The sequence below is a fragment of the Alligator mississippiensis genome, chromosome 13 (assembly GCF_030867095.1).
Source record: "Alligator mississippiensis isolate rAllMis1 chromosome 13, rAllMis1, whole genome shotgun sequence".
In the NCBI taxonomy this organism is placed as follows: Eukaryota; Metazoa; Chordata; order Crocodylia; family Alligatoridae; genus Alligator; species Alligator mississippiensis.
Window position 1 is genome coordinate 54325278 of NC_081836.1, and position 27071 is coordinate 54352348.

General features: G+C 52.4%; 1 protein-coding gene across 7 annotated transcripts in view; it reads left to right on the forward strand.

Annotated features, from left to right (window-relative positions):
- MPRIP (myosin phosphatase Rho interacting protein) overlaps positions 1-27071 on the forward strand; it is a 132791-nt gene that overhangs the window by 73613 nt on the left and 32107 nt on the right. For 6 of the 7 annotated variants that reach the window (XM_059716798.1, XM_059716800.1, XM_059716799.1 and 3 more), the window contains exons 6-13: positions 5790-6000; positions 9317-9476; positions 18340-18481; positions 19074-19184; positions 22557-22613; positions 25035-25103; positions 25599-25688; positions 26177-26286. In XM_059716798.1, coding sequence (XP_059572781.1) covers positions 5790-6000; positions 9317-9476; positions 18340-18481; positions 19074-19184; positions 22557-22613; positions 25035-25103; positions 25599-25688; positions 26177-26286 — 950 coding nt within the window. Of the gene's footprint in view, positions 1-5789; positions 6001-9316; positions 9834-18339; positions 18482-19073; positions 19185-22556; positions 22614-25034; positions 25104-25598; positions 25689-26176; positions 26287-27071 lie in introns of all 7 variants that reach the window. The other variant, XM_059716797.1, reaches the window with a different exon arrangement.

The following is a 27071-nucleotide window of genomic DNA, read 5'->3' on the forward strand; positions in this document are numbered from 1 at the left end:
AGCGCCCAGATTCTTTCCTTTTTTTTTTTTTCTCCCTAAAGCAATGCTGGCCGGCAGTGGGACAGCCAGGTCTTTCAGAGCGGCTAGGCCCTGTGTGTGGCCCTGTCTCGCTGCTGCTGTTTTCCGCCCCACCAGCCTTGCTACAATTGCCAGGGAAAAAGCTGGTGTGCTGCCAAAAGATAAAAGGGCCGGCTAGGTGGAAGGAGGGTGGTGGCTTGTTTTTTAGCTTCCAAGAGAGTTTTAGGAGTGGAAAGGACGGGGGGAGCAAAGCTGTGCAGTAGAGAAATTCAGACAGCAGCAGAGGCCTGCCTGGAGTGACCGGGTGGCTCTGGCTTGGGTGGCTTAGGTGGGGCAGAGGGGCTGAGCCTTCCCCATGGAGCAGCTGACCCAGGGGAGGGCGGTGTGTTTGACTGGAACTGTATAATGGTAGATTGGGGCATGTGGGTGGCATTGGGGCCAGAGCACGGAGGGGCCTGCCTGAGAGGTGAGGCATCTAGGAACAGGGTTTGGGGGAGGGAAGGGGAGAGGTGGGGTGCCCTTTTTAAACTAAGCTTCCTTGGTCCTCATGGTCCATCAGAAGATGATGCTCCAAAAGGCTGTGCGTTTTCCCACGGGGAATATAGGGAGTGCAGGAATTGGCAGATTGGGTTAGACCTCAGGTCTCTGTAGCCCACTGGCCTCACCAGATGTTTCCGGGGGCCGGTGTGAAAGCCCCAGGCTGCAGGAGGAGAGCAGCGATGTGTACCCATGAGCTGACCCTGCACGCGGCCTCTCTGACTTATTCCATGAAGAAGCAGCACAGGCCCAAATTTCAGCCAGGTGCCTCCTCTGAGATTATTGTTATTTTTAAGCTATGTAGTTGTGCCTCCTGGCAAGCTGCCTTCATTGCCTCTGTGCTGGGCCCCACCAGCCCTGGAAGTGTTGGGGTCCCCATAAAATGTAAAACACACGGAGCCATTTGCTCTACACTTGATCACTAGACCATCCAAGAGAAAGCTCAAAGGCAGGAAACGGAGCACTTTCACTCCCCACCCGCCTCTGCACAATCAGGAGCTGGCCAGGAGGGCAGGAAACGCCACGCGTATCTGTCTGTGCAGAGATTTCGTTTCCTGCAGAAAGGCTCCGGCATGATAGTGCTAGACACGAGCACAGGCCTTTTATCTTTACCGTCACACTCTCCCCATTGCCTCTTCCTGCTTCCCCTGTCACCTGCCCAACTTGTGTCAAGGGAGCCGAAACTACAAAAGAGCCGCGGCTTCCCATCCTTCCTGTCTCTCTTCCCCCGCCCCAAAGTCGGCTGGAAATGAACTGATCCCAACCTCATGCTCCAGCCACGCAGCACCAGAGTGGTCGGTGGCTCTGGACGCCGTGCCAGAAGTCTGTCACCATGGACTTAATGCAGCTCATCAAAGGAGGGAGGGGACTAAGCGTAACCAGAAGAAGAATTTTAAAAAAGGGAAGGGAAAGAAAACTCTTTGAAATGGCTTCTGTTGCACTTGGCTGCTTTTCAGGCCTCTTTTCTGTAAGGAAAAGAGCCTTTAAAAGTAAATATGCCCCTAATCCGACACGGTGTCATTTGTGAAGGAGCTCAGGGAGGATCGGACAGCTGCAAGCGCTTGCATGTTATCTGCACACATTTCTAGGTGGCTTCTTTTCTTCTCCTCCCCAGAAGAGTCTGGGACCCTGGGTCAAGCCATGGGGCTGCGGAGCTGCGTGTTAGCCTTCCCATATCGCCCTCCCACTCCCCGGCTAGTGTTGGGACTAGACTGTGCAGCAGGAAGTTCCTACACTAGTGGCGTAGATCCCTGCTGGGAAATTCTGCGGTTTCCTTTTTTAATTTCTCATCAATTCATCTTTATTCTTAAAAATGTTACATCATTTCTCTGTCTGTCACCTCAGAAAGAAATCATTATTGCAGGGGTCACTGAAGGGCACTGTTTCAGTACTTTTTCTCAGCTTGCGAACAGATTTTTAGCTTAGGGAAGAAGTGGGCAGTTTTTTAATGAGTCTTTTTGGTGGGGCCTGTTTTTTGGCCTTGATCTCCCACTGGAGTCAGCTGCTAGCGCAGTGTTTCTCTGTAGAAACCAGGACAATAATATTTCGCCAAGATCCTTGAAAGAAGGGATTGGCCTCCATGCTGTTTGTTACCACCTCTGTTCCAAGACATGTGCAGCTTGGACGTAGACTACACCTAGACACCACGTTGCTGATTTTTGGCTCCAGCAGAAAGCTGACCCTGCGGCGTCCTGACATCTGCTCCCACTTGGTAGAGAGGCAGCTAATATTTGAATGACAAAAGAGAGGGAAAGGAGCCATTTGGACTGTCTTGCTTACACGGTGCTGCTTGGCACACTTCCATGCCTTCTGTGTGTATTTTTACATACACAAGTATGTAGATAGTCTAGATTTTCAAAGAGGACAAGTAACTTTGGGTTTCCATTTGGGGACATCTTAAAAAAAATCCGATCTTCAGGAGATCTTGAGCATTCACTTTCCCAGTGATGTTCTTCTTCAAAGTGTTTCATGGTAGATGTCCAAATTGGGAGGGCGTTGCTGGTCAGCTCTTGAGAGTTTAAGGGGTGTGTGTGTGTGTGTGTGTGTGTGTGTGTGTGTGTAAAGGGGGGAAGCGGAAGTCACCAGATGCTCTGACTTTGAGACTGTTAGAGTATCTAAGGGCTTGATCCTCCACATCCTTCTGGGGCTAGTTCTTAAAACCCTGAAGTGTCCCATGAACTCCAGTGGGTTCGGTCCCAGCAGTGAGTGTGTGCCCGGTGGGAGGCATGTTTACATGATGATTGCCATAGTCATTTAAATCTGCCTTGCTTTCTCTGCAGCGTGTTGAACAGTGGAGAGGCTGGGAGGGGTTCACAATTTGCAGAGAATATTTCATGTCGGCTTTGTCATTCATTGCTTGGTTGTTCTTTGTACTCGGTGGCTTTCAGGGAAATTCTGTTAATGCAGAAACACGACACGAGAAGAAAAATTTGTAGTTAATAGACCACAGCTTTTTACCAGTTGTGACAGTCTCAGTCCCTTTGCACATGCGAATCGGCTAACCTGTACTTCCTTTGTCCCAAATGAAATCAACAGGCTCAGCTTCCTGTAGCAAGGTTCACCTGCAAAATAGCAGTTCTGGCTGCCTTGCAACAGCAGTCAATTAAAGATGCATTCAAAATAACTGTTTTTTCTTTAAAATATTTATAGCTCAGTAAATCTGTCTTTGAAAATCAAGGTCCTCTCGCGTAGTAAGGCTCTATGGTGCATTGTTGTTGTTGTTTCTATAGGGCTTGGAAAGCAGTTCAATCAAAGAACTGATGCTCCTGTTGAAATACAGGGGAATGAATTTTCTCTCTCATGCAGTGTTTTCTAGCTTTATTTTTTCAGCTTATCCTCCAAATGTTCAGAGTGAAGAGACTGTGTTTATCTGCTGGCAGGTGAAAGCAAAAGAGAGAGGCCTGAGGCCATGCAGGGTTGTTAAAGACAGCAGCAATGTGAAAGACAGGCTGTCGGAGGTGGCAGTCCTGCAATGAGAGCGTGCACGTGGATGGGGAAGATTGGTATATTAGGTTCATGGTGTATCCCCTGCCAGGAGCGCGTTGGAGAGGTAGCAACGTTGGCTTCAAACCTGAGGGGTGTGAGGGCGAGAGCAGACTCCTGTTATGGCAGTGTTAGATCTGCACTGTCCAATGCTGGCCAGAGATGGGAAGCTGAGGAAAGGATTGCGGGAGATGAGAGAAAGAGGAGCAGAAATCTTCAAAGGCAAAAAAGAAAGAGAATTTTTGGATCCCTCCTGCAAATGGAGGGAGACCGTGCAGGTCTAGGATGTCCTGCAGATACCTGCTCGTCTGCAGCTGAGACATCTGCTGATTGAACTGTTGACAGCCCGTGTGTGCTGAAGTCAGCAGCTAACCTCACCCGTAGCAATGGTGCTTGCGTGGGGCAGTGGGAAGGGTGGGTGCCCAGTTCAGCCTTTCCCCAAGTGCTGCCAGCTTCGTCTTTTCGTCTTGTTATAACAACTCTCTTTGTCCAAGTTGGGGAGCCTTGTAGCAGGAGCCAGTGGGGGTGAGCTAGGCTTGTTTCTACCTGGGCGAATGGGTCACCCCACAAGGCAAACCTTGCTGAAATACAACCCTTCATGTTCCAGGAGACCCAGAGTGCTTTCTCGGAGAAGTTTCATTTTAGCAAGACGTTGTCCTATACAGTGTCTTGGCTCACGGGCAGCCTCCGTGTCCCCTGTTGACTGGGCGGGTGAGGGCTGCCCAGCTCAACAGGCGCCCCTCTGACACATGAGAGCTCCCACCCTTCACCACGCGTCTCAAGCTCCAGGGCCTGGTGGGGCGTCAGAGCCTGCCTGCTGTGGCCGGGGCTGCCATTTCTCTCAGGTGGTGACACAGTCTTGTGAAACTCTGCTTTGAAGAGTCTTGGTCAGGACAGAAGAACGTGCAGCCTTATGCGACGGCCAAATTCAGGCCGCCTCAGTGATCCTGGTGGATCTTGGTGATTGTCGTCTCAGCTGATCCTTCTAGCGTTAGGAGGATGAGAGAGGGCGTTCCACGGAAGGGGATAGGGATTGATGTGCAGCCTTCTTGGAAATGAGGATGCCTCCCAGTAAATGTTGAGGGAAGGGAGTCAAAGTACGGGGCCCACATGCTAGGAAATACCTGTGATGAGAGATTCACAAAGGGGATTTGGGGGTGCATGCTCTAGTTGACCACCTTTTCCCTTCTACCTTCCACCCCCAGGATCTTGCTTGCATTTCTAGGGTTCATTGTGTTAGCTGGGATCCCCTGGGAAGAAGAGGAAGGAGAAGCCCTGGGGAGCGGGGTGGTCCTCTTATGTTTGTAGTTATAAGTCTCCTGTTGGTCTGTAGGGGAGAGGCCGGGATGCTTCATCGGGACAGTCCCGATAACACTGATCTTTCCATGAGTTCTGATGTAGGTCAACGTTTAAAGGAATCTACTGGGTCTCAGTCACTTTTTGAGGAAACCAGTCTCCCTAAATGCCCTTTTGACACCGTCTCTGTGTAACCACCCCACTACACTCATTGCTGTGATTTCGGAGCACGTCACACACCACAGACTTAGAAACCCCTGTCCGGGGGTGGGGGCAGGGCCGGCAGCCTGCGGTGTGGGTCAGGACGGGGTGCAGCAGCCGGGCAGAGGGGGAAGCTCCCCCAGAACGACTGCGAGCACAGGCTGCAAATGGACAAAAAAAGCAGCGAAGCGTTTCCGTTGTGCAGCCTCCTGTCTGCGGAGCTGGGAGGGGCTGTTCCGAATTGAAAAAAACCCAGCCCCAAGTCGTGGCTCCGTCCGTCTGTGCCTCAATCTTCTCAGGGCTCTGAGGTTTCCTTCGTTTGCGAGCTGAGCTTGCCTCTGCGCTGATCGTCCCTCCAGCTGGGCGAATGGGGACGTGCGTGCTCTGTCTTCACATCCCTCCCTCGTGGGAGAAGGCTACCAGGCAGTTCCTTTCCTGTTGCAAGAATGGCCCTAATCCCTGCCCTAAGGAAGCCCTGAATTAGCCTGTGTCCCTGGCAGCTGAGCTGGTACCTGCCACTATTCAAAGCCTATAAATAAGTTAGTTCAGGGGAGGAACATACTGATCCATTCCAAGTGCCCTGAAACACCGCTGGGCCTCGGAGCTGTGTGGGGGATGGACGTCAGGGAGGGCAAACCTGCTTCGTGTGCCGCCACGCAAGGACCTGCCTACAGGCAAGCAGTGTTGGTGGGTGCGTGGCTCTTGTTGGGACACGGCATGTGCCCTAATCCTCAGTGTTTTTTGGTTCTTTTTAGGAGCCGGGTCCTGCCAAGATGGCCGTGACCAGCAGCAACATCCCCAGTGCTGAGAAGGTCCCTGCCACCAAGTCCACACTGTGGCAGGAGGAGATGAGGGGCAAAGACCAAGCAGATGGGAGCAGTAGCCTCAGCCCGGTCCAGAGCCCTGTGCAGAACCAGGCCGCACCTGCCAGCTCCCTGAAGGAACCTGTGCTAGAAAGCAAAGAAGGTGAGGCTAAGAGGGACAGGTGCCAGTGCTGTTCTGGCCATGTTTCTGCCTGGCTTTGGGGGTGCTTTCCACTTCACCCTGAAGCTGTGTTGTCTCGTGACTAGAACGGGGCCTAGAAAAATGGCTCCCTTCCCTTCTCTTCACTCATGTTCAGAAATACTGCGATTTTAGCAGTATTTAGGTCTCTTGAGCCCCAGTTCTGCTCCCTGAGCGGTCTCCAGTGCTTGCATTGGTCTGCTCAAAGGTTCCTGTGCCTCACCTTACCCTTCCCGGAGATGGATCCCTTGCTGGGCTGCTGTGAAGCTCAGCATTTGCAAACAGCTTAGCTGTCCTCTGAGGGAAGGTGCTTTCGGTACGATTGTTATTAATAGCACAGCCACCCCAAGGACCTTATTTATTCACATACCGCATTTGCTTTTTTCTTCAAAAATCAGCAAGTGAAAACTGGGGCACATCTTGCATGAGGAAAGTTTAACCCTATTTGGTTAAAAGGGAAAGTGTATTTTTCCCCTTTATCCTGCCTTCCTGAAACAAGGTGCTTGCATGCTATAAGTACGGTATTTCTGTCACTGGAAGGTTTCTTTACACCTGTTCTCTTCTATTATCAATTTATTAATTACCTTACCTGGCCAGAGGGGTGGCTGAATTGGACCTTGCTCCATTGCTTGGCTTGAATTTTCACCTTCTCCAAAGCAATGCATGCAAGTAGCAATGGTTTCTTGGGGTTTTAAATTTTTTTTTAATGATTTTTTTTTTTTTTTTTTAAATGAGCCATCCCCCTGCTGGGTTGGATACCTGACTACCTGCTCACACCTGAGAACCTGGGACTGAAATGGAGAAGCAGGAAAGTATCTGCCTTGGTGGTGTTGAGAGAGGCCCAGGTGTAGATGAGCGCTCAGGGCTGCAAGAAGGGACCTGAGTGAAGCACATAAGACCTCTTTGTCCACAGTTGTGAAATGGGCACAGGTTCCCTTCTCTGGGGACATTTTTTATCCTCTGTGGTGCGAATGGCACAGCCTCATGCCAACTGACAGTGATGTGGGAGAGGCAATATTCTTCTCCCAGCTGGCATGGAGAGGGTAGGCCTGGAAACAACAGGATGAAATGATGAGAAGGGAAAACCCTGGGTAAGGGACTGGAAACTGTTGTAGGCAAGAGCCTTGCCCTGGCAGGGAGATGGACAGGATGACCTCACTAGGCTTTTTTCTTCCTTCAGAATTGGATCAGGGAGAGAAGGAGAATTTTTTCCTCTTTGTAATTCAAAGCATTGCCAGCCCCCTCCCAGCTGGCCCCTGGAGGGTACCGCTAGGCACAGGCCTGCCCTGGGCTGTGTCCTTCATATTGCCAAGCCCTGGAGCTCCGCTTCCTTATCCTGTCCCTATAACAGGGCAGCTGTTTACATTTTGTCTCCTCCGACTAGCGCGTGGAAGGCGCCCGCATCTGCTGCATTGTTTGAAATGAAACAATAGGGGCTGGGGCTTTCTTCCTGCTCCACGTTTCTGTGTTCCCCTTGGACAAGTCACAGGGGAGGGCTGAAAAGCCGGGTCTGTTTCCTTTGTCTCCATGATCTAAGTGGTGATCTAAAAGGATTGCTTTCCTCCTCTCTCCCTTGGGATTAGCTAATGGAATAGGACTGCTCCCTTTGCGCCCTCGCTCTGAATTAGCAGGAGCTTTGTTTCGGATGAATCGATTGGGTTTTGGCTTGGGTGTTTTAGGACGTGGCCACAGGATTGAAGTGGGTGTAGGCGTCTGCGTGCGTTTGTGAGGCAGCTTGCCTGATGGCGCATTGTGTTGGGTTTCCTTGCTCTCAGCCGCCTCAATTTTTTTTCCATGAAGCAAATGTATGTATGTATGTATGTATGTATGTAATAATAATAGTAGTATGGGAATGAAAAATGTGTCTTAAACACTGCTCCCACTCTGCACCTGCATGCACACGTGCACACACGACACACTGAGTTGTGCTTGCTGGTGTTTGAGATTGAAGAAGATAAAACAATGAAGCATCCAGCTGATGAACTTCAGATCTGGATGGGAAGGTCACGGCTGGGTGGAGAGCACTTGCATTGTCCACCTGCATTTCACCATCCCCCTCCCCATCGTCCCCATGGCAGGTCTGCCCGGAATAAAACCCAGTTTTTCTGTGTCCTAAACTTCCACATGGAGAATCTCTTACAGGTCACTCATTTGGGGAGCTAGACCAAGGTCATGTTCAGGGATTCAGGAAGCTAGAGTCCCTGCCTCCCTGAAATCACTCCCACGTGTGCAGGGCATGGTGCCAGTGCAAATACAAAATGGGCATCGCTCCATGTGACTTGGTTGGCCGAAGCGGCAGGGAAATGTCAGTCTGAAGGGTTCCCTGTCCCTAGCCCCCTTGGCTGTGCTGGCATGTTGGTTGGAGGTCACTGTCAGGCTCCAGTAAAATCATGCAGACACAAGTTGTCCACCTCACTTAAGGGGAAGGGACCTGCGCTGGAATTACAGCAGGGCCATGATCCCCTCCCCAACCTTCCAGTGTTCCTGAGGGGGAGCTAGTAGTGGGTCTAAGCTTCCTGTAGCTATTAATGCATCTTCCAATCTCCTGACCCCCCTCACTTTGCTGGAATAAGACCCTGTGAAAATGGATTGCACTTGAGATTAGTGCATGCACTGGTGTGAGCTGGCTGGGCATCGGGTCTTCCTTCTAACATCCTCAGGCCCAGCCTGACTCTTGCATGTCTTCAGGAAACCCCCTCCCATCTTCTGTTGCTGTGTCTTTTCTGCACAGGCTGGAGCATGGTGCTGTGGACACCAGGGAACAAGAGAAGACTCTCTGGGTCCTTTTGCAGCCTGGCTGCTCCTGAGCAGATCCTGGGTGCTCGTTGGGCTGTGGTAGCATCCTGCTAACTGTTTTCCTGCCCGTTGGGGAAGTTTCTCAGGCTGTCCCTCCCTACTTGAGTCTTGATGTCTGTTGCAGTTTCGTGGCATCCCGAGCGGCAAGGCTCTTCAAGGCCTGAGCAGTGATGTGCTGGAGTGTGGTGGATCTCGGGCCACCTCCTATCAGATCTCGCCTTCATAGAAAAACCTCTGGCATGGGCTGGGACAAGAGCCGAGGCTCACAGAAACCCAGCTCCCAGCTTCCCTCCAGTCAGGTGGGGTCTCTAGCCAGTATCGTGCCTGGTTTGCTGTGCTGCTGTTAGTCCCTGTCCTGTCCCACTCTGTGCAAACAAGGCAGGTTCTATGTTATAACTGCCTTTTACACAAATAAAGAGGAGCAGAAATGGGGTTTGGACCACATGGAGTGACCTCCTCTCCATCCCCTTCTCTGCCTTCTCAGACGAGAGCTCCATGAACGGCGACCGACTGGACTGTGGCCGGAAGGCGCGTGTGGAGAGCGGTTACTTCTCCTTGGAGAAGACTAAGCAAGACTCAAAGTTGGAAGAACAGCAGCTGCTGCCTCCGCCATCCCCTCCCAGCCCCAGCACCCCAAACAACAGGTACAGTTATCCCAAATCGCCTTCCCAGGAGCACGCCCGCCCCTTTCCTTCCCCAGGTACCCGATCAGGCAGCCGAATGGTTAACAGCTACTCCCTGAACTCCCTGGACTCGAAGAGCACTTGCCTCATGCACAAGGACGTCAGCAGCCGAGACGGGGGACAGGGAGCAGACAAGTCGGGGCGCTCCCTTTCTTTTAAAGCCAGCCGGCAGTACGCCACCCTGGCCGACGTCCCCAAGGCCGTTCGGATCAGTAACCGTGAGGCCTTCCAGGTGGAGAGAAAACGGCTGGAACGGAGGACTCGGGCCCGCAGCCCCGGCAGGGAGGAGGTGGCCCGGCTCTTTGGCAATGAGCGGAGGTAAGGCACCAGGCGCTGACCTACTTTTAACTTTTGCTTGACCAGGATCCAGTCCGTGAGTGACTGCTGGAACTGATGTCAGTGTTGTTCCCCCGTGGGCAACAAGGCCAAAACCTGCATAGGTGTGGCCTGGAGCCCTGGTCCATCGCTGCAGGCAGCCTGCGAGTGAATGGGAATTCAGAGAAGAGCCCTGCCACCCTGGGTAGCAGGGCAAGGTCGCCCGGGCCTCACGGCTCTCCTGGGTCACCCAACCTCAGTCGGAGGCTTTATTGAGGGCACTCCCAGCTGCTTGAAGCAGGGACTCAGGGTTGTGGGGCCAGGGCAGAGGCGCCTCTTAAATTTGTAGCCAAGTCGTCTTTCTGGGCCTGCCACTTTCCAGTTTCCCTTCGCTCTGTGCTTTCCTGCAGGGGAGGTTGCTCCTACTGCAGCTTGGAGGTGGGCTGGTGCGGGGGGAGGGGGGGGGGGGGGGGGTTGCTGGGACACTGGTCTATGCCAGTCAGTTAATGGATTCCCCATTGGTGCCAACACAGAAGTGTTCACACCTGGCAGACCCCAGGTCTGGGCAGTCTGTCCTGGGGGTGGCGACTGCTGCAGACCAAGGGGATAAACAAGCTGCCACAGGATGTTGTATAGTCGTATTGCCAGTGCCGCCTCCTGCCTCCGCCCTGGACCAGTGTGCGGTGGCAGCTGGCAGCATTAATTAGGCTATTTTGCTAAATGGTGTTGGGGGTTGCATGTGTTACACAACAGTTTAATGAGCTGAGAGGTTTCAAAATGTCACGTCATTAATCGTGGAGAGAGGAGCACGCTGTAGAGGCAGCCAGGAGCGACACACAGAACAGCGCGGCGGGGGAGGCTTGCCTTGGGGGTGTGAGAGAGAGCGCTAATAGCATGCTCCCATCTTTTCCTGGGGGCAGGAGGATAGCTGTAGCCAGCCCTGGAAGAGCTCTGTTTGTGTGCTGAGGACCATAAAGTAACCCCAGAAACCCAGGCATTGGGCTAAGTCCATTTAGCACCCCCTTACATGCCCATGGGTGTGGGGGCTCCAGCACCATGTCAGCCAGTGCTCACAGGTTGCTTTCCTTCACCCTGGGAGGACTCTTCCAGCCAGCTCTCCTGCCTCCCACAACACAAGCACGGCTTGCAAAGCCCAGCTGCAGCTATTTCATGAGTGACTCGGCCTCGCACTAGTGCTTATTCTGCTTGGCTTAGCTCTGCAGGAACCGTGTACGCCTCTAACCTGTGCTCTGGAGGGCAGCGTAGTAGTTTGGGGCAAGGGAGCGGAGGGAGGATAGACTTGTGCAGCAGTTCCTTGGCCCTCTCCTCTGCCCCGAGCTTGCAGCCCTTCCCTTTGTCGGGTGAGAAGAATGCCATGTTCGTCTCCGGCCGCCCCTTTCCTAACACTTTGGCTGGAGAAAGGGTTGTAATTCCTGCTTCATAAACTGCGCCTGTAACCTCTTGGCTAGAAGCTGGCCTGCTGAGGCTCAAAGGTGTCCTGGCAGCCAATCTCTCCCGAGGTAGAGGCTCATGTTTTCTTCTAGAGCTGAACCACTGGAGTGCCAGCCCCAGGTTGTGATTACACAGCCGAAGACTAGCTTCCAGACCCCGCATATTGGTGGGGGGGAGGAAGTTTGCTTCTGAACAGGCTCCTTGGTGCTCTGGGTGCTCATGCCGGGGTGCACGGGTCGGCGTGGGGGGAGATGAACGGAGCAGGGGAAGGAAGAGCTGGCTAGAAAGTGACTCCTGGTGAGTGAGGCTGCATGCAGATCACTGGTGCCAGGATGATGGAGGATTTCTGAGCTACTGCCAGACATTGTCCTTTTAATTCCCCACCCCCCATTCCCACATGGCAGGTGCTTTCCCATTTCCCCTGGCCCCTTTGTTTCCCAGGCTCCCGAAGCTATCAGACCGCCACAGGAGATGGGATTTTATTGAATCTGCCTCGGTGAAAACTCCCCTCTGTTATGTCTAGCCAGCTTATTGCCTTTATCTACAATGATTTGGCTCTGCCTAGGGAGTGGGGGCAGATGAATGCTTTCTGTGCTTGGCTGCTAATGGTCTCTTAAAAATATATATATGTATCCTTTAATAAACTCCCTGGGATCCCATCAGCATAGTGTGAGCACGGAGGGGGGCTTTTGGGTTGATTTCTGAGGTTGCAGCAAAGAGGCTTGAATGGAAATGAGCCCTTTGCAGTGTTGCTCCCTGTACCACAGGGGCTGCTACCTGTCGTTGCTTTGCCATGAGCACAGGCAGTGAGCGTTGTCCCTCGCTCACCAGGGTCTCTGACTGCCCACCCCTCCAGCCTCTGTACAGCTCCATTTCCCTTTCCTTCCTGCAGTCAGGGCTGCAAAAGGGGTAGGAAGGGAACAGTCAGAGCCGACTGGTATAAGTGCTGGAAACAATGCCCCCCCATCTCCGCTTGGCCTGAGATTTTAAATGGATGCTCCCCCCAGACAGCTGAGCCCCAAACCTGTTGGCTCTAAACAGTTTCACAGGCCCTCCTGTGCTTTGCCAGGAGAGTAGGTGGCACGTTCACCGAGGGTTGGGGTAGATGAAGGCCGTGGCGTGTTGAGTGCTCTTTTCCACCAGCATGCGTGAAACTGGGCATGTGCAAAACATGTTCAGTCTAAACAAAGAGCATTGGTGCTCAGGGGCAGGGACCAGATCTTTAAAAAGGATCCTCCAAACTAGTGACTCAGCAGGAGGGTAGCACCACTTAATGTGGACCACTGTCCATCTGTGATGATGCCCCAGCACTGCGGGAGAACTGGAGGCAGTCCTTTCCCCCCAGCAAAACTCCAGGGCTAGTGACCCTCTGGGGTGCTTTTGCAGGCTGTGGGGAGGGAAGAGCCACTTGGTCATCTGGAGGAAGGTCCCTTCTGGCTGTGGGAGGGCGTGTGGGGAGCAAGAGCGTGGAAAGCGGTGGGGATGGGAGGGCCTGGGTCTGAAGGGGTCAGGTACAGGGAAGAGGAGTTGAGCTTGGCCCTCTTTGTCGGACAGTACAGTGGGTTATCAGCCAAGGCGTGTGGGCTGCAGTGGTTGGGATTCACTCCTTTACCCCTGGACCTGTGAACTGGGCCAGGTGGGGAGGAGGTGGGCGGTGCGGTCAGAGAAGTGCTTGCCAGGGGGACCTCCATGTTCTGAACACTCAGGTGGATTTGGGATTGCAAGAGGGCCGGTGCAGCACAGTGCCAGAGAATTAACATTTCCCACCTCTTGGCTTGGCTTGGCTCGGCTTAGCTTCTCCCTTTAATTTGAGTAACTTAGTTTTACATGTGATCTCTCTTTCCCCACTCCTCCTTCTGGTTGAATCCCTGCTGGGGGTTGAGCAGACCCATGCTTTTCCTCCAGGTCACAGGTGCCAGCCTCTCCTCTGGGCTTCAGACCATTCCTTTTTTTTAATGATCTTCCCGGTAATCCACTAACGAACCTGCTTCTGTTTTATCCATGGGGAGCTCATATGAAGTCTTTGGACCCACACGTATACCCTTCTAACCCAGCGAAGCTGTACTAAGATGCATCTCTTTGTCAGTCTTTGCAGCCTTTGCAGTCACCTGCTCCAGACTGGTCAGTACTATTGGCCTCTCCGCTCCTCTTTCTAGCAGTCCCTGCTCAACCACGGCATGAGCATGGGTCTTCCTGTCTAAAGAGAACTATGTACTGACTTACAGTAGCTGTAGCTGAGCTAACTGCATCTATTGTCTCCCTTCCTCGTAATCCCCATTTTTCAGGCCTCTTTTCCCCTTTAAAAAAAAAAAAAAAAAGATCTTATGGGTAGTTCTAGTTAATGATCAGGATTTGTGTTCTAAGAGGCTATCATTCATTAGTTAGGCCCAAATATTAGCCAGTGACACCTTCTAAAAATACCTATATCCTCCAGATAGATGGATAGATCTATAAAAGATAGAGGGCAAAGATTTAAGCGAGCCCACTGTTTCTGGGAGAGAAATAATAGAAGGAAATGATGATCTGCTATCTCCCATCATCCGTGTTGGAGCCCCCCCTGCTGGTCTGTGGCCAGGAGCTGGGTAACTAGTGCTGGGTCTGCCTCGGCGGGAAGTCCCGCGTACGGTGCTGGGGAACAAAGGGACGAGGAAGTTGATATAAGGCCTTCAAGCTTGTTCCTTTGATGCTAGAGAACATCATGGCATTAGGATGAGGTCTGCAAGCCTCATTTGTCCTCCCAGGTGCCAGCCTGGGTCTGAGTTGGGTGTATGGTGGGGTTGGCTCTCTTTTCCCCCCGCTGAGGTTGGAGGCATACGGCAGCACTTCCGCCTGGAGGTGGAATCGCTCACATCTCCATATTGCAGCGGAGTTCTCCAGCTCACGGGATGGAGCCCATTGGAAACGGTTAAACAGCTGGGTGTCATGGGCTCTAGGACAGACCTGGCTGTCCCAGAAGATCTTCCCTGGGAGTGACTGGTTGGAATTGAGGGAGATGCCCTGCAATATGGTGCTGGCCAGCTCTTCATGTGTTGCTTCCTGGGAGAGCTCACACCATCCTCTGGGTACAGAGCTGGTATGACGGCTTCTGCTAGGATGCTCCTCCTCAGCCCAGCACTGTGCCCAGCTCTGCTCAGCTGGGAGAAGGGAGCTGGGCTCGCCACGAGATCAACCCTTCCTTCAGTAGCTTCCCTTTGAGCTGAGCAGCCTCTGACCACCACACAATGCTGTATGCCCCACGGACCCATCCAGCAACATCCCTGTTCTGCCACAGGACAGTAGGCTGGTGGCTGCAGAGCCTGCAGGCCTGGCAGTGGCAGCTCTCACTCCTTTTTAAGACCCACCATAAGGCGCCCAGCTTGTGACCATGTATGACCTCCCTTCCAGCCCACGCTGGGTCTGAACATCCGTGGAGCTCACCCATGCCCCTGCTCGGGGTTTGTAACCCCCTAGATTGAGAACCGCTGCCTAAGGGGTTTCTGCATCTCCAGGCCCCAGCTTCCTGCTGCCCAGCAGCTCCCCCAAAGCCCTTGCACCATTTCCTGAGAGTGGAGGCCCCTCCACAAGTGCTGTGTGCAGGCCTCAACCCTCCACTTGTGGCCTCCTCATTGACACCCTTTCCAGAGCCCCTCAGGCCCTGTGAAGCCAGCTGGAGAGAGGGAAGGACTCATGGCCACAGAACCTCCTTCTCCCATTTCCTTATTTATTTCAGCCCCTTCCCTTCCAGTTTCCTCTCCTCCTTGCTCATGCTGGCAAGGGGCAGTGAAACCGCCAAGGGATTACAGCTGGTTCCGGATGGTAGTAGCCGGCTGCCTTCCCCCTGAATGGGGCCTGGCTGAATATGCAGGAATTAGGCCAGCGGTACCAGATGTAGGAAAAAAAAATGTAAATGCCACCTAGTGAGAGAGGCTGTGGGGTGGAGGTAGCTGGACTCTGAAGTAAGCACAAACCCAGACTTTGATCCTTACCCCACTGTCCTGTGAAGCCGGTGCCATGGCTGTTCTGGGAGCTACAGGTTTCACACGGCGTTGTGTCCTCTCAGTGCGTGGCCATGCACCTGCTCTGTTGCTCACCTGGGATGTGCAGCCCACAGCCCTCCGGGGCATTCCCAGGCGGTTTGCTCTGTGGACACACGACGGTTTCTTCTCGCTTCCAAGACGGGCGCCTTTTAAAAGAGCTGCCTCTTGCTGAGTCCTGGAATCCAACCTCCTCTGTAAGGACTCGGGCTCTGCTCCAGAAGCACAAGGAGAGAGGGGTACTGAAATGCTTCTCCCAGCTTCAGTAAGCCACAGTGGTACCTGAAGCTGCTGGCTGCCTCTGACTTGGAGTCTCAGACGTGGATCCCCTGTCTACTGCCTTCCCTTGGCAGAAAGGGTGCCTGCTCCTTCCTTCCTTTCATTTTTTTTTTCCTTTGGATCTGTCCTGTTCTGTTAATTCTGTGTATCCCTGAGGTAACTTTTTCCTTCCCTATTTCTTGATCCTCTTTCAGTTCTTCTTGCTGCTAAATGTTAACCGAAAACCCCGCTCTTCCAATCAAAGGAAATTTGTTCTAATGATAGCTCTTGTTGTCAGTCTGTGTAGCACCCCCGCATCACGCCTCTTTACCTTAATAACTGAATTCTGTGGCTTGTGTTTAGCGGCCTGGAAAAGACTAACAGCTTGCATGGAAGATGATTTCCTTAGCGCTAGCTTTGTAGCCAGGCAAGCACTAAGATGGCCCCGCAGCTTTTGAAATGCTCCCCGCTTTCTACTTTGTAGTGTAATTTTGTCTACATGCAGCCAATGTTTATAGGGGCCCGTTCACTCCTGGGAACCCATGGGCAGTTGCCACCAGGGCTGTTGGGAGCTGCTCATGTGGGCATGGGATGGAAGGAGAAAGAAGCCCCCAAACAGGGTCTGTGCCCCCAGTAGCAGCACCTCTCCTATAGTGTTTAGCTGGCAGGACACCATTCTCACCTATAATTCAAATGATGATATTAACCCCTGGGGCTGTGATTTGGTTACAGTGATTTTTATTTTCCTGTTCGATGATGAATCCTTGGAATGACTTTTGATTTCATTTATTTCGTATGTAGATAGATTATATCGAATTTCCTTTTCTGTTCGTTCATTTTCCAGCCTTGTTTTCTTCCAGGTCTTGTTGCTCTCCACCTTCTCCTGCTGTGTCGCTGTGTGACGTGTCCACCTTTACCTCGCCTGCTTCGCTACCATCTCATCTCAGTCTCGAGCCGTAGAACACCTCGATGGCACGGCCCCTTTCATGAGAAATCAACCTGCTTTCAATTTTTTTGATTTTAGTTTTTGTTTTTAATTTTCTTCAGCCCTTCATCTGATAGGGCAGAGACAATGTTAATTCATGGGCCTCTGTTTCCTTGCTTAAACCAAGATGGGACCAATGACAAGGGGCACTGTTGGGTTAAATTGAGCATCCAGATTAATTCTTCTTACTGGTATTACTGTGCTTTTTGGCTCAGAGCCTGTGAGCTGCAGTATATGGACATGCTGCCCTGGACCTGTGCATATTCCAGCTGTGCCTGAGCACAGATATCCATCCACATACTGCAGCTCACAGGTTTGAGGCCTTAGATGGTTAAAGTGGAAGATGCTGTAAAAAGTTGATTCTAAAAATTAAACTTTCCCCACTGCTTCTGTCTGATAGTCTCTTTGTCAGCAAACACTGAGCTAGTGAACTCCTGGTCCTGTTTGATTTTAATTTCTCGTTTTTAGGGCCTAGCTCTGAGCTGTGGTGTTTGCATTGCAAACAGAGCAGGGGAACATTTACTCTCAGAACATCCCTCAGCTTTTATGAAATGTGGTGAAAACTCTGTTTTAAGCTATGTTTGAGGCCTCGTCTACCTGACAGTGTCCCTTTGAGAGATGAGTTGAAAATAACTGTTGATAATTGAATGATTTGTTTCTCCTGAAGTGGCTTCTGATGGATGACGATTTTTTTATTATGCATGTGTTAGTGATGAACCTGAGCCATAATGCACAGATTCCTGTGCTCCTAAGCATTGTGATTTGGGCTGGGTCAGGCTTTTTGATGAAGCCCTGTGCTTCCAGTAGGTTTGGGTTTAAGTGAAGTTCAAAATCAGATTCTAGATTTTGCAGCTCATCCGCTTTGTGATGAGTGGATTTTTATGGGTTCATAGGCTCTGATAAAAGCCCAAGGGCCTCTCTGGTGCAAAGAATCAGTCTCTGAAATGTCACACTTCCTGGCTTTGGTACAGGCTCACCAGCCTTTCTTGATGCCCTGGTGTTTTTGCAAAATGAGCTTTGGTGTGCAGGTTGTCAGTGGACTTACTGCTTAGCCTTGCAGGCAGGGGCTGGTTCTACTGCAGTAGAATAACCTCTTTCTAAACTGGGCATGCAGGATAGTTTAAATGAAGAGGAAAGCCCTGTATTGGAACAGCAAGTGTGCTACTGCAGTAGCCACTCCTGTTGCTTATAGATATGAACAGGAACACCTGGTGATCAAGGTCTTTCCCCTGTTGAGACCTGTATACACACTTAGCCTTCATGACCAGGGGGAGGTGGTCATGGGGACCTGCTGGATTGGCCCGTGTGGGCATAGGGAGGGGTGAAGAGGAAGGGCGAAATGAGCCTATGACCAATATTTAAATTAGCCCTTTCTGGGAGGGAGAACATTCTTGCAGCTCTGAAGCTACTGTCAGTGTTGACACCTCCGATGTCCACCTGGCTCCTTGGGGCTAAGTGTGTGCAAGGGAGGGGCTGGCTTTCTTGTAACATGGACCTAGCAAAGTTTGCAGGTGTTTCCATCTCCTGGCTCAAAGCTGAGCACTCGGGAGTTGCCTGCTACAGCTTCAGAGCCTACAAGTAAAGTCCTGCGTGGCAGGTGGAAGTTGGTTCATTGCCCTGAGTCTTCTGCACCACATGGGATGCTCGGGGAGCTTGTACGAAGGGGCAGGGTGTGTGGCCAGGTGCAGAGCTGGGAGAGAGCCCTCGCTGCAGGGAATCATGCGGTTCTGAAGTGACTCCGCGCGGTTGCTGCCCTTGCATTTAAACGTGCTCTGGTTTCCTTTCTCTCTCTGTCTTCCAGGCGATCCCAGGTCATTGAGAAATTCGAGGCATTAGATATAGAGAATTCCGAGCACATGGAAACTAATGTGTTGCCAGGCTCTGCCCTCTCCAGTGAGACGCGCCAAGGCAGGAGTGAGAAGAGGGTTTTCCCCAGGAAGCGGGTAAGGCTCTCAGCTTCTCTCAGGCGTAAGGGTGCGCTCAGGAGGTGGGCCAGTGGCTTGGATCTAGCAGGCTAAGATTGGCCTGGTTGATGTTCCTACTTGGGACCTGTGTGCAAGGAGCACGGTCTGGAGGGCATGGGAAAGGGATGCGTGGCTAAAGCAGGCCATAAGCTTGAGGGCGGGAAATCTCATCAGGAATCCAGGCAGGTTTGCTGCCTGCTTCCCAGTCTCCTGCCCACTGTGGAATCAGAGCAGAAGATAAATCACGTTTTTGTCTCTGCCTCCCAGAAAAGAGAGGGAGGCATCAGGTCTAGCAGGGGAGCCGAGGCGCATTCAACTAAAAGAAACGGGCAGTGTTGAAAACCCTGTAGCACGAAGTGTCAGTAGATGTGTTGGAGCCAATCTAGTGCTCTGACACGATCCAAGAGAGCCGTGTACTTGTAGAAGCTCAAAGGCAACCCAAGGTGCCACCTCACCAGCTTTAATTTTTGAGGCTAAAAAATGCATCATGGCTGCACAATTCTTGCAGTGCTAGGAGACTAGACTTGTTCCTCTGGACTGTCATGATGATCTGAACTCCTTCTCTTTGCAGGACTCCGAAACAGCAGCAGTAGGCTCCATCCCAGAGGTCTCTGCTTCCCCTTTGTCTCCACATCGTAGAGCAAAATCACTGGATAGAAGGTCCACGGAGTCCTCCATGACGGTAAGCCTGGCGGGTTTCTTAGCGTCGTACCTGGATGTGGTGACAGAAGTGCTGCTTTAGGTGTGAATGGAAACAAAGCTTTTAGTCTCAGCATTAGGCTTGTGAGACACCCCCCGGTCCCTTGCCATCATCAAGGAGGATGCAAAGCCACATTCAGATCTGATGTAAAAAGCTGCGATTCCAGTGACTTGAACCTGATCTGAACTTGGCCTTGAGTGTCATAAAGACATAAAGTTTTATCTCATCCACGCCACTGCTGAAGCCTGAGGAGGGATTTGTCTTCCTTAAAGCACTGACCAGATGCAGCAGCCTCTTGGGAAACCAGTGCCTGAGGTCCCTATTTGGCATGTGATTTCCCCCCTGCATAAAAGCCACCTCCTGAGAGCTGTGGTTGGCTGTTGTGGTGTCATGGAGAGGTTCATTTCCATGCATGTCCCATTCCCCCTGCTGTACTCCAGATCGGTGCTGCCCCTGACAGCCCACTCAGTTTGCCACTCGCAGGCTGTCAGAGGCTGCCTCAGACTTTTCCCCCCGCGTGTCTCCCTTCCCCCTTAGTTTGCAGCTCCTTCTGTCAAAGTGACTGAAATTCAGTCTTTATTGCACTCACTGGTTTGTTTCTCCCCATCTCTGTAACCTTGTGATCCCAAGAGTTTCCTGAGGACTGGGTTAGCTCTCTCAGACTGGAACATTTATCAGGCAAGTCTGTCTTCTCAGACTCAGGGGGAGGTGCGAGCTCATCCCCTTTGCCTCTGTCCTCAGGCTTTCCTGGTGTGTGCAGCTCGTTCCGTCTGACGGCTGTGTGTGGGTTTGAATTGCACAGGCCTCTCAGGCCTGTGTCCACCTGTCCCTTCTGTCTGCAGCCCTCCGCTAATGCTGGTTGTGGGTCACAGTGTCTGTAGCTCCAGTGTCGGTTCCCCTTGAGTTGCAGCTCTGGTGCTTTGCCAGAGCCACATGCACACTGTGCTCAGCTGCACACGCGGCATGCGGGGATGCTGGGTGTACTGTCAGCATCCCAAGTGAACTGTTCACAGTAGTTGAACAGCTCTGCTGGCTTTGCTCATCCCACACCAGTTCTTCAGTGTTTTAGTCAACTCCTGTGGTTCTACTGCCAGCGTCTTTTCTCTGTGGTAGCTTTCCAGGCTGCCTCTTCAACAAGGACCGTCTGATAAGATCAGGGTGGGTGTCTCCCACGCAGCTGTCCTGCATGCAGGCTGGGGGGCGTGCAGGTATTGCTGAATCTTTCTCGGGTCCTCCTAGGATCCTGCAATGTGTTTGATAGTGGCCGTACTGAGCTGAGGTGGGGTCATTGCCTAACAGGAGCACTGGTGCTGGGAACCAGCTGGACTTAATGGATTTGTGTAGGCAGGCTTCCTTTCCTCTGCTCTCCACTTTGCAGTTGCCACTAGATCTGGGCTGGGTTGTGGAAACCTGGCTTCTCTCTTCCCCTCTTCCTCCTCCACTCCTAGCTGCTCCTCTGACCTGTTCCTGCTGGGAGTTTTCCAAGCCCAAACTCTTGGCACCCATCACTTTCATAGCAACAAGTTGCAGTGTCCTAAACCCAGGACTGTAACTCGCTGCATGCCAGTGCACTGAACAGGGGGACAAGGGATCTGGCTTATCGCTCTATGGAGAAGTCCTCTTTTCTTACAGTGAAACACTTGTTGCTATGATCTGCCATGAAACTCTTCTCTGAGGAAATCTGACCAGGGCTCCATATGGGGTGGTGAGATACTGGGATTCCCTCTACTCGAGCCCTTGGGGTATTTCCAGGCCTTGTAAATCAGAGCCCAGCCTTATTTTGAGTCCTGTGGCACCACGTGACTGCCAGCTGCCAGCCATGCCCGGGCGAGTTTATAAATAGAGCCAGAGAAGCAGGGAGCAAGTGCTAGGAGGGTGTGTGGATGGCAGACTCATGAAGGGCCACAAGGAGAAGGTAGGCCTGGACTTCCTTCCCGCTGTTTGCGATGGCAGGCCTCAGGGTTCGGTGCTTAGGAGCTGTTGGGTGAGGGGGGGTGTCTGGCTTTTGAAGAGAAACCCCCCTCCCCTGACACCAGTGAAGGGTTGAACATTTTAGAGAGTTTTGCCTGGATTCTGTCCGGATGAGGCAAAAGCTGGTGTGCAGCTCCTGGAATCGAGCAGTTACATGGTGTCCCATCAGATGTGCCAAGGCCCTGCCCCTGTGAGGCATGGCCTGGGCAGCAGCTGGCAGCAGCTTGGCAGGAAACAGCAGAGAAACCTGGCAAGATATTCTGGAGGAATAGAGCAGACCTCACATTGTCACTGCTCCCCTTCTCCCACTGCCCCCTCCAAGAGCAGGGATGCAGTGTGTGGTGTCTGGCCAGCCTGAAGCCAGTGCCATGGGAAAGGGTGGGGGTGGAAGTTTCTTGAGAAGGTTCCTGCTGTTGAGCAAACTCTACTGTGCTGGATTCCAGCATAGCCTTGTCCCGTTGCCCTCGATCTTGGACCAGCCAGACTAAAACCAGAAGAGTTTTGGCTGCTTAAGAAACTTGCATGGGATTGGGTAGCTTGGGCCCATTAGCCAAAACCTGGCTGGACCCCCAAGAGCTGGTCAGTGTCAGAAAGGATCTGGAGCCTTGCAACACTAGCCTCCACCAAGAGGCAGCACATCTCCTGTCTGCTTTCCAGAGAGGACGGATTTCCATCTTGCTGATCTGGGCCAGTTTTCTTGGTGTATCTCTGCTCCCAGTTGTGCGCCCCCTGCACTTTCCCAGCTGCTCTTTTTATTTGTTTTGTGTTGGGTGCCTCCAAGAAAGCAAATGGGGCTTGCAGACCTGTCCTGTTCACACCCCAGGCAAGGCCACAGCTCTGCGTTGCTGTATTCCCAGAGAGCTGGGGATACAGAATATCTCCTCCCACCAGCAACCATGGGAAGTTCAGTCCTTTCTGAAGGGGACCATGCAAGGAGTGATAGCAGGGCAGACCGTGCAGCCTGCCTCCTAGGTCAGGTATGGCCTGGGCCATGATGGCTTTGTCTGGAGGAGCTGTCTTCTTCATTAGATGTCAGGGATGTAAAGGCTGGCCATCCTGCTAATACTGGGTGCTGCGGCTGCTCCCTCCAAGGGAACTATGTTGGTCCTGGCACCATGTTGAGACACGGAAAGGCGAATGCTGGTGCAGACACAGCCTGAGCAAAGCATGCTGTGGGGTCTCTTTTCTTTTCCAAGAGCTGAAGTTTAGCCTCTGCCTTCTGCTCTGGTGGCCCCGAATCCCCTTGTTTTGGCTTTCCCTATGGCTGGGTTATATTTCATGAGATCATTGCTGTGGTATTTCTCCTTGGGGGAGCTAGAAGCTGGCATGTCATCTCAACCCTTGGAGAGTCTTAAAGCTTCTGTCTTTTCCCTCTCCTTGCAGCCTGACCTGCTGAACTTCAAGAAGGGATGGCTGACGAAGCAGTATGAGGACGGGCAGGTAAGTCCAGCAGGCACTGGCTTCTTTGGTTGCCCTGTTGACCAACTGACCACCGTCCCACCTCCACATCTGTACGGGTTGGCAGGAGGATTTGGCCTCCCCATCATGACTGGAAGCATTCACCTGCCCACATGTTGTGACAACACCCAAAACTCAAGTACAAGGCCTAGGGTCATGGGCTGGCAGGAGAGGTTACTTGTTAAACATTAACAGGAGAGGCTTCCTCCACCTGCCTAACTGGGGGTGCACAGCATAGCAACCTCAGCCTGCAGGGCTTTCTTTGTAAGCCTTTCCTGAGGGCAGCTGCGGGGGGGGGTGGTGAGAGAGTGATGGTTTTAGGTCTCTTCTGCTCTGCATGGCGTGCTCAGCACTTCTGCCTTCCAGCACAGCAGGTTGGCATTAGCCCTGTTCTGCACAGAGATGTCCTGGCAGAGCAGCATGCAAGGAGAAGCAGTGTGCAAGAGCTGAGCACAGGCTTGGTAACCCCAGCTGTATGAGCTATGTACAAGTCAGATCTGCCCTGGGGCAGGACTGGCTGGTGCTGTGCTCTGGGGTGGGGGAGGCAAGGTCAGGGGCCTGCCTCTGGGGTTTAGCTTGGACTGTAAGCACTGGGTTTCTCATTCTCTGTTAGTCTCCTCTCCCTTACGGCCACTGCCTGTTCAGCCTCAGCATCCAAGTGCAGAGGAGCCTCTCCAGGCCTCAGGGAAGCAACTGGGCAGAGAAAGAAATGGAATAAAAATGTTCTCATCAGGCACTAATGGGAGCACCAGCTACCTATTTGCTCCAGCCACTCCATGAGGGGATGCAGGGAAGTGCTCTGTCATGGGAACCCTCAAGGCTGGCAGTTGCAGCTGACCTGGGAACTGGGAATGAGCTTCTGGTGCTATTTATAGTGGTGCCCTCCTAGATTTTCCTGCCTCGCAGCCCCCCCGCCCCAGCCTGTGCAGAGGAGGGAGAGGGCTGACTCAGCAGCGTGGGGGCACAGGATCTGGCACCTGGAGCATCAGGGGGGTGTTCGTCAACCCTCCCTTCAGAGCACGACAGCCAGCAGGAGGACGACTGAAAACAGTATCTTGCCTGTTGTCTGTTTGTTCTGTGCATCTGATCTGCGATCTCACTGTCTCCTCTCTGAGCTTTGCTCTTTTGTCGCTCCAGAAACCCCCCAGTACTAACATCTGGGATCGTAATGAAGCTGGGTTTTCAGTGACCTACAGATTTGAGGCCCAGGTTGCAAGTTTGGCAGGATTCAGTTTTAATTAGAAGATATCTCTTGTAATCTCTCTCTCTCTCTCTCTCCTTGCATCCAAACACAGAAAAAAAAATCATCCAAATGAGAGACAAAATTGAACAATTCCCTTGTTAATTTGGCTCTCACGGGGCGGAGGGGGAGACCACACTATGGTCTGTCAGATCTCCCTGGCAGTTAGTCCAGGAATCGATGTTTGTGAAACGCTGATTTTTAGCTGCAAGGTCCTGAAGGACAGGCCCACCTGGGGGTTCGTGACAAGGCATTTCACCAGTCTGTGTCCCTCTGTCATCTCCTGCCATGTGCTTAGATCACAAGCTCTTTGGGCAGAGGCACGTTTTAGTTCTGTGCTCAGACATCACCTAGCGCAGTGTGCTTCTGGCCTGCGACCAGGGCTGTGAGACTCTGTGGTGATGCAGATAGTAACGGTGTGATACTTCCAGCTGAACAAAGCGAAGGGAAATAACTGGAAATAATGAGAATTTAGGCTTCTCATCCAGTATAATAGAACCACTTACGGGGCAGGGTCCATGTACCTGGGTTATGTTAGCTGCATAGAGCATGCCAGGCCTAGCTGCATGCACACACCAGCACTAAATGGGTGCAGAAACACAGGGTATGTCTGCGCTGCAGGGCTGGCCCTTCTAATGGACGTTCTGGGCAGTTGCCCCAAGCAGCAGAACTAAAAGATGGTTTTAGAGCCAATCAGCAGCTTGTGTTTGCTTGGTAGCTGTGGGGGCCGGTGAATGATGCCTGTCAAAGGCCAGAAGCAATGAAGAGCGAGTCCTTCCAGGGCTAAGAATGCAGCCATTAAAGTCATCCCCTTGCCCTGACAGTGCGCTGCGATTGCACCCACATGCTCACACTGGGTGTCTCTGGAGCTGTTATGGGCCAGCGTTCAGTTGGCTAAACAGATGTTGCCACCCAGAGGTGGGCTGGGCTCCCACAGATGAAGCCCTGTACTGGGCCCATCCTGACTTCCCCTTCTCTCTTGCTCCTGCCAGCGATGGGCTCTCAGCTACTGCCCAGTGTTGGCCTTGGCTTTGCCACCTTCTGAGCTGTGTCATGCAGGGGGAGGGAACTGCCCTCCGTTTGGTCCTTACCCAGTGATACCTGTTGCCCCAGGCAGGGGTAGAGAGCAGCATGGTAAAGAGCCTGCCTTGTTTGTTTCCTAGTGGAAGAAACACTGGTTTGTGCTGACGGATCAGAGCCTGAGGTACTACAGGGACTCAAAGGCAGAAGAGGTAGGTGTCTCTCTCCTCGGAGTCTAACCCTGTTCGTTCGGGGTCCGAGGAGTCACAGGTGTTTTGTGTGGGCCCTTCACCCAGCATTCCTCTGCACGAGCATGCGTGCATCCCAGTGTCCAGGATCCTCGCTGGCTGCCTTGCAAGAGAGCTAGAATGTCTGGGAGCACACCCAGATTGATGGTGCGCCTTGCTTCCAGCAGTGGGAGAAGCTCTGGCCAGGCCCATCCTTAACCTCTGAGCCCTCAAAGATTTGGGGAGATACAGATGGGGCTGAGAGCGCATCCGATGTCTCTTTAGGTTTGTGCCTCTCTGGGGTCTTCAGCTTTGTCTCACCAAAGCAATACTGAGGTTCAGGCAGACCTCAAGAGGAAAACTCAACAGCTTCTTGTTAAGACGCTGCTTTAGGAAGAGAGCCCAGTGCCCTGCCACATGCATGTGCCATGGTTTTGGTTTGCAATAATCCTTCAACCTTTCCCTCTCCTGTTTCCCCAGGCAGCTGATTTGGATGGAGAAATAGACTTGTCTACGTGCTATGATGTCACTGAATACCCAGTTCAACGCAACTATGGCTTCCAGATCCACGTAAGGACAATTCAAAGAGGGGAACTGGTGGAAGCAGGGGGTGGAGCGGGTGTGGCAGGTACTTTCTGATCAGAACAAACTAGGGAGCCCATCTCCAGCAGCTCCCAGTGCTGGATGGATGATAAGAAGGTGGAACCACTCTTGTATATCTCATGGTGGAGGCTTGCCCACAGCGACCACCCCTCTCTAGGTGGGGACCAGCTAATGCTTCATCAGCAGCTGGTGGTAAGATCTGGGAGGAAGTGAAAGGGATGTCTGAGAGCTCATTCTCTGAGCCCACCAAAGATCGTCTCGATGACAGACACTGATATACGTCAAGCAGTTCTATTTTGGGTCTCAACCGTGGTTTCCATCCTGAGCCTCCTAAAGGGGGCCCTGGGCAGCTAAGCCCTGTAGGCACAGTGTGTGGAAATGGGCTGTTGCAGCCTGGGTGGAAGGAGGGAGAGTGGCTGCTTGCTATGTTGACCTGCCCCCTCCTCTTCCCGTAGACTAAAGAGGGGGAGTTCACCCTCTCCGCAATGACATCTGGGATTCGACGGAACTGGATCCAGACAATCATGAAGCACGTTCGCCCCACCACTGCTCCCGATGTAACCAGGTAAAGGACTAGGAACAGCTGCACCCAGGGAGGGATTTCCCGCTCACCTCTCATAACCACCCCTGTAGCTTTCTGGCTTGCTGTACAGAAATAACCCTGCCCACACCTCTTCCTGACTGCTCCTTGTTGGTTCTTCTCACCCTCTCCTGCTTCCCTCTCTCTCTGGGCTCCGGTTGGACACACTGTGTGGGGAACGAGCTTGTATCAATGGTTACTCTTGGCTGCGTGTGGAAAATCCAAGTGGGTGGCTTAAAACATGGCCTATCACTTTCCCATGTGGAAATGTTGCATGTTCCTATGATAACGCTCCTTTGGCTTCTGGGCCTGGGCTTCACTCTAGGGGCAGTTCAGCACAACCAGCCTGTTGCCTCCAGGAGGCAAATACCTGCATTTAAATTGGAAGCTGCTTTAATTCATATTGTAGACCATGCCCAGTGAGAAGCCCTAGGCCTCTGACCTGCCAGACAGCAGCGATTGCGTCTTCCCTTCACACCTTAGGTTGCGGAGCCTTCTCCAGCCTCGCTTGCCAAGAGAAGGCACCCAGAAATCTCACTGTACCTGTTGAGAGCCTGCAGCTCTGAGCAAAGCCCTTGACCTTCTTACAGCCAAATGCCATCACACATCACCGCTGCAGCAAGCCGTGCACATCCTGATGCCCAGTTCCTGACCATCTGTTGTGCAGCGAGTTGGACTCACCCACACGATTAATGCCCTCTTCTGTCCATGCTCCAATGGCAGCAAATAAAGGCTCTGCCTCATTCTCATGGCACCGCTAGAAGGGTTCT